A 7180-nucleotide genomic window follows, 5' to 3' on the forward strand; every position below is an offset into this window, starting at 1 on the left:
AGCATCCCCGATTTAGTAGGTAAAATTTTTCGTTGTTTACCGCCTGTCACAAAAAAAGCATTTAATTAGGTTAAGCAATTTGTGAGAAGATCATTTAAAAATGAATGTGAGTTGCTTTAAAATAAAACAAATTTAATGGTTATACATTTGAAAAAACTAATGAAATGAAAATATCGTGAAAATTGTTGGAAACAATTCCGTTGAAGAGAAAAAACACTAACAGTGTTAAAAGCTTATTATTTCTAAAAATTTTGTAGCTTCAATGCAATGTTATTAATATACATGAAAAAATAAAAAAATATTTTCTGTATGAATCCAAATTTAACACCAAAATTGCATAACAAATGTCTGACGTAATCAAATGATTAATAACCTCGAATCATAGTTTGAAACCTAATTGGATTTAAATTTGTCTTAAGAGTGCAGCTCCACACTAGGGGTTTCAGATATTCAGCGGAAAACACGAAAAGACCTAAAACACCTGGTCTAGAATTCTACTCTAAATGCAATTGACTTGCAATAAACGTAGCTTGACTTACTTCACAATACCGAACCGACCCTTGCTACAAATACTCATATGTACACATTTACCATAGCATCTGCAATATGCCCTTTTCTATTTCAATTTATAACTAGCACATTTTGCGTCCGATGCAGTTATGAATTAGACAAAGTGACTTAAGCTTCCTGGCACACTTGGCAAGCGGTGACAAGCGTTCCGCTCAATGCTTTTCAAAGGCAATTCTTTTTACTTTAGGGCAATAAAGTTGCCATAATGAGCTCCAATAACTCACTGCAAAATGATGTGTGTGTGTCTGTGTACACTTAACTGCATACCTCTATGTATTTGCCAACAACTGCAAAAATATTACTATCATCAATAGAACCGAACCTCTCGAATGCACAGCAAGTAGTAGTTCTTTATTTCTACATTCCTCCCCCTCCCCTTCCAGTTTTTGCTGTGATTGCGATTCGCATTCATGCCAGATCATTGTGCGCTGTAATCCCAGTTTACTCCCTTTGAATGGTTGCATTGCAGTTTTGCTTTGATTTATCTAAAACTTTATTCCTACTTACTTACTTTTAGGTTTTTTATCGNTTTACGAGTAAAATTTAAATTTATGACTTTTTTATGTTTCCTAATTCTTAGATTCGATATTATTAAAAAGTTAGGTCAAGGCACATACGGTAAAGTGCAATTAGGTATAAATAAGGAAACCGGCCAGGAGGTGGCTATAAAAACCATAAAAAAGTGCAAAATAGAAGCTGAGGCGGATTTGGTGCGCATACGACGTGAGGTGCAAATTATGAGCTCCGTACAGCATCCTAATATTATACACATTTATGAAGGTAAGTTTGAAATTATTTTTATGACGAACTTATTGCTAACATTAATATCCCTTTCATAAAAATGTGTATGAACATTATGTTTTTAAATTTTTTTTTAGCTTAAAACAGTTAGGGAATTCACAAAGTACCGTAGTGAGTTATATTATCAAAATGTGCTGAAATTCGCAACAGTTAAGCAATAGTTAAAAGGTTTTGTGGTGTGCGTAAATCACCACAAGACCACGGAACTTAAAATATGTATGTATGTATGTAAGAACCAACCTGACTCCTTGCTGAAAATAGAGGCATGTGTTGTTGTTGTTGTAGCGGTTACTTAGCCCCGCCAGGATGTGTTCTACTCCAAATGGGTTGGCCCAAAGGGCGAGGGCCGTTAGTTGAGTGGGGTTTAGGGGGCATGTGAAGATGTGTTACGAGTCATGAGGTGACTCCCCGCATGCCGGGCACTTATTCGGCACATCTGTATTTATTCTGCTCAGTTAGGACTTCAGCCTGCTGCAGTATCCAGCGCGAAGTTGAGCTATGGTGGTATGAGCCTCGTCCACGGACTGCATTCACAGGTCGGTAGTCCATGTGAGTCGAGACCGACTCCCTGCGAATGCCGTTTATGGCCTGTCGTTACGCTGTTGGGTCCAGAGGTTGGTTTATGAACTTCTAGTTCGGTTAGATGACTTTTGACATGATCCTGCGTCTTGATAGTCCCCGGCAACCACACGGGCGCTGCATAGTTTCGAACCAGCCGGAAAATTGCTTTGTATGTTGCCAGCAACGTTTCTTTGTCTTTGCCCCAGGTGCTGCCGGCTAGCGGCTTGAGGAACTTGTTGCGCGGCTCTCTACTCTATTGACAATTGCGGTTGTATGCGCCGGGGAGCAAACTATCGCAGTTAACTGTGAAAATTTTTGGGCTGTTCACTGTCGGAATTGGTGCTCCATCAACATAAATTCCCAGATATAGTCTGACCTGACCTCCTTCGTCCAGATGCCTGTGAGAGCTTCGTAATGTAGTATATAATCAGAAGCTAAAGGACACCTACCTGTGGAATCCCTGTTTTCCGGGTTTTCTGGTTATATCTCTAAAAATTACCGACAAATGTCGACCACTCAAATAATTCGCTGACGACCGTTTGAGTTCCTGTGGGAGAAAGGGATCCTCAATGTCTTCTAATCGCGTGAAGTGGCTGACGGTATCAAACGCCTTTGACAGATGCCCTGTCCTCTCACAAGCACGGTTTCGATTTAGACCACGAGTTATCTGGGTATTTATGGCGTTAAGTGCTGTTGTTGGGCTGTGAACTTTACGGAACGTATGCAAAACTCATCTCAGGGGACAATGTTGAGGATAAAAAGCTGTACACTCATTGACCCTCAGGGTTATACCGCTTAGACCTCTGTTTTCTGGACCATAACTTTTCACACAACTTCAAGTTTTTTTCGCTAATAAAACCAGCTGAGACAATGAACGACGAACTCCCTGGAACAGAAAGATAGCCACAGAAAGCACGCGTGGTTACCAAAACTAGTGTGAGATTGCCTTCAGCTTTCATAATTTCTGTGCCGGGACATAGTGTAATCATGGGTAATAAAGTAGCCGATATTCTCGCCAAGACGTGGTCTGGATTCACACATGCAGCACTCTTCATTTGTATGATAAGGAGCTCCGATTAACGAAATTACTATATCTATGTCAATAAGGAATTCTCCATGTCGAAAATATCAATAAGGGGAATCTCCTGATGAGGCGCGACTACTAACACTAAGCGCCTAAATGCATGCTATGCGCTGCTGTATGTGCAAAAATTTGCTTGAGGCGATTTATGAAATATTTTTCATATACACTTCGCATTTGCCATATAATAAAATTTTCTTAAGTTATAATTTGATGGAAACTCAAAATATGCTCGGCCTAGTCTGATGGATCCTCCGGGCAATGCCTCTCGTGTTTTTTAGGGTGGTAAATGATGATTACCAGTGACCACAGTGCCTACCCACAATTTTCTGTTCGATTTTTTTTATACAAATATGTGAAAATAACCTTCACTATACAAGGCACAAAGCAAGAATTGTTACAGATTTTCACACCTGCCACTGCAGGGTAATTTTTTATTACCTGGTCAGTGGAGGTTTTGTCAGTTTGGCAGAGCACATTATATATATATGTCCTATTACTGCAAAGCGATCTCTCGAAGGTCCTTGACGATACGTGGATCCAAGAAGACCCTGTCCTTGATCAAAGTGCACCTAGTCACTTGTTTCCTTATCTAAATAATGGCCTAATATACGTAGGACTCCTCGAGCTTTACACAGGTTATCAGCGGGCTAAACCCCTAGAAAAACTCCTTCAGTTCGCTTCACAAATATATTTTTTTTAAATATAAAATCCAAGTCTAATCCTTGGTCATTTTATAAACAAAGAAATATGTAGGAAATAATTAAACTTTGGTTGGATTTTTTTCGAAGGGTGACAACGTTGATAATCAAAAATAAAGGAAATCTCTATATATCTTCGTTTTGCTCTATTATTATCTCCTTTCGAGCATCCAAACTTCATTATAATTAACATAACATAAGTAAATAATATTATGTTTATAGTTCTCTTGATTTTATTTTTTAGTTTATTTATTTATTTTTCTACAAAAAAAAAAAAAAAAAAAAAACAAATCTGTTATAAAATGACTTCCTTTCAGTATTCGAGAATCGTGAGAAGATGGTGCTAGTCATGGAATTTGCCGCAGGCGGTGAACTGTATGATTATCTCTCGGAACGTAAGGTGCTCAATGAAGAAGAGGCGCGACGCATATTCCGGCAGGTGGCCACTGCTGTCTACTATTGTCACAAGCACAAAATTTGTCATCGTGATCTGAAATTAGAGAATATACTGCTCGATGAGCATGGCAATGCGAAGGTTAGTTATCCGTGCATTTCACAACTTTCATCTTTAAATAATTTGCTTCGGAAAATCGCTCTTTATCAATGCATAATTTTTAGATTGCCGACTTTGGCCTTTCGAATGTCTTTGACGAACAAAATTTACTCTCCACATTTTGCGGTTCACCGCTTTATGCCTCACCCGAAATTGTTGAAGGTACCCCCTACCAAGGTCCAGAGGTCGACTGCTGGTCCCTTGGTGTACTCCTCTACACTCTAGTCTATGGGTCAATGCCATTTGATGGTTCCAATTTTAAAAGACTTGTTAAGCAAATCAGTCAAGGAGATTACTATGAGCCAAAGAAACCATCGCGTGCCTCATCGCTCATACGTGACATGCTGACGGTGAGTCCACGCAAACGTGCTACCATCGAACAGATTTGCGCCCATTGGTGGGTCAATGAAAATGATAATGTCTCATGTTTGGATTTGGCTGAGGAGTTGGCAACACAGACACCGGTACGTTTGGATGTTTTGTTGTCACTAACACCGGCCGCTATAACGGCCGATCAATTGGTTGTGCCATCCGCTGATGCGGGCAAGGGAGAACGTGTACCAAGAAGTCATTCGGTGGGTTCGATACGTGATATGGGCGGCAATACCGAAGCGGAACGCAGAATATTGGACATGGTTGCTGGTAGGTGATTGATATTTTGTGTTAAGTGTTATTTTGATATCGTTTCTGTTTTCCGATTTTTTAAATTTGTTTATAGTAAGTAGTATTTGTATGTATAGTATTTGCAATATCCCGTTGTCTGTAAATAGCTGATAACTGTACTTCCAACCCCTCATTCGCTCTCTTCTTATTAATCACAACCACTTGCACCTTTCCTACAACTGAAACTTATATAAAACTATTAACACTTCTNATAGCTGATAACTGTACTTCCAACCCCTCATTCGCTCTCTTCTTATTAATAACAACCACTTGCACCTTTCCTACAACTGAAACTTATATAAAACTATTAACACTTCCTCAATCTACGAAAATTTTCCACAAATAACCCTACTCTTACAAACATTCAAGCGTACTAAATTTGTGCTTCCATCATTTAACCCATAATTCATTACACCTCCTCTTCTCTCTTTTCTCCACATTTTTTTCCTCATCAGCTGGCGGTGAAGCAGCGCTCATGCCATCACCAACGCGCACAATCACACCAACACATAGTCCAGTGCAGAGTAAACGCAAGCTCGAAACCACCGTCTCCACAGAAAATGCGCATGGAGCCGCCCTGAAGAAGAAGGACAAACCAGGCAGCAGCTCAATGATACTCGGCGAGACTACAGTGCCATTAACAGAGGAAACGCCCATGGAGATGGAGGAAGATGAGGCCACTCAGAACGCAATTGTCGAGGAGCCCGTTACACCGGCACCACTCAAATCAATGCCATCGACCAGTTTCTCGCAAAGGGATATGGAAATGGTTGGTGATCTGTGCGAGCAGCTGATCAAAGAAGAACCCAAACCCACGTCGTCTGCACTGATTGAATCCAGCTCTTCTGTGACACCCACATATGCCGGCGTACCGCGTCAAAAAACCCTCGGTAAGTTGGAATCACTGGAAGAGGCGCCTGAGGAAAAGGACGCTACAAAGGTGATTAAGAAGTTTGTAAACAAGCACAAAACAGCCGATCTGGTAAATGCTATCGGCCAAATTACACCCTCAGCTGAGAAATCTAGCGAACAGGCTACGGTTGCATCAACAAAATCCAATAATGCCAAAACAGCGATCGCCAAACCGGCAACTAATACCAACAACGTGACACCCGCGCCATTCGTACGCAAATGTAGTCTTCAGGATGAGGGTTCGTTGAGCAAATTCAATGCCGACCGCCGCAAATCGCGCGTACTCGAAACCACCGAAAAGTTGCAGCAAATGAACACCAGCGGTGGCGCTGAAAAGCCGAAGAAGTTCAGTATACCAGGTGTTAGTGTTGGCAGCTTCAAGAAGGAATTCGAACGCAAAGCAACCAACCCACCCGCACCACAAGGACCTACGCCAGGCGAATTGCGCGCAATGGAAGAGGTCGCAGCCGCAACGGCTGCAGCACAGGAGCTAGAAGCTGGCGAGCAGACACCGCCGATCACACCCGCCGATGATGCCAATGCAGCACAGCCCCAACAGACGTCGCCACCAGCGCCGACAGCGTCGTCGATCGAGGCGAGCGATTCAAAGAATTCAGTTGCTTCGTTGTCGCTAGAAGATGCGCGCCGCTCAATGGAGAACTCAATAGCGCTGCTGCGGCAAGCGCAAAGTGAATCGTCGAAAGAGGTGGATCAACTATGTGCGCAAACCGAAAATATTGAGGTTAGCGAAACCAGTAATCCCGTGGTGGCGGCCGAACGCGAAAGGAAGCTGAAAAATGCGCGCGCCATAATCGGAAATGCCATACAACCAGGTAAGTGTGCGATGAAAAGTGTCATAACAAAAGTAATAACGCTAACAATAACAAAAAGTGGTAACATACCGGGGCATATAGTATTTATTTGCAAATAGTAAACTACTTTTAAAGCTTGCGTTGGTGTGCTTGGAATAACGTTAAGGGAGTTCTAACAAAAATTTGCCAAAAAAGTAATTAACACACTTTCCGAGCTTAACTAGTTAAGGGAGTGAAAAAAAGGATTGCTAAAAATAATCAATTTGAATGCTATCGCGTTCTAATATTTCAAAAATGTCTTCCAAAACAGTATTTGTTCGGAGTCCTTCCGTTGTACTGCCAATTTATGTATATGGCTATGGTGGTCTGCTCGTTGTGATGTTCACATCCTTCACTGTAGGAATGCCATAGGTCTTGTCCTGAAGTTTCCGCAGTGATTGGATACTTACATATGCACATACATATGTAGGTATAGACAGCTTCAAGCGTATATTGAAAAAGCTTTTGAGATACTACAAATGGGGGA

At 41.3% G+C, this 7180-nt stretch overlaps 1 protein-coding gene across 1 annotated transcript; it reads left to right on the plus strand.

Moving 5' to 3' along the window:
- Positions 1–1087: 1087 nt before the first annotated feature.
- On the plus strand, positions 1088–6854 carry LOC108374541 (serine/threonine-protein kinase BRSK2-like; the record flags this gene model as incomplete). Its single annotated transcript, XM_017630519.1, has 4 exons — positions 1088–1350; positions 4032–4249; positions 4333–4909; positions 5386–6854. Coding segments are annotated over 4 exons (2446 nt in total), but the record flags the coding sequence as incomplete, so codon positions are not given.
- Positions 6855–7180: the final 326 nt, after the last annotated feature.

The sequence above is a fragment of the Rhagoletis zephyria genome, unplaced genomic scaffold (assembly GCF_001687245.7).
Source record: "Rhagoletis zephyria isolate East Lansing unplaced genomic scaffold, Rhagoletis_zephyria_1.1 Rzeph_scaffold_07808, whole genome shotgun sequence".
Lineage (NCBI taxonomy): Eukaryota > Metazoa > Arthropoda > Insecta > Diptera > Tephritidae > Rhagoletis > Rhagoletis zephyria.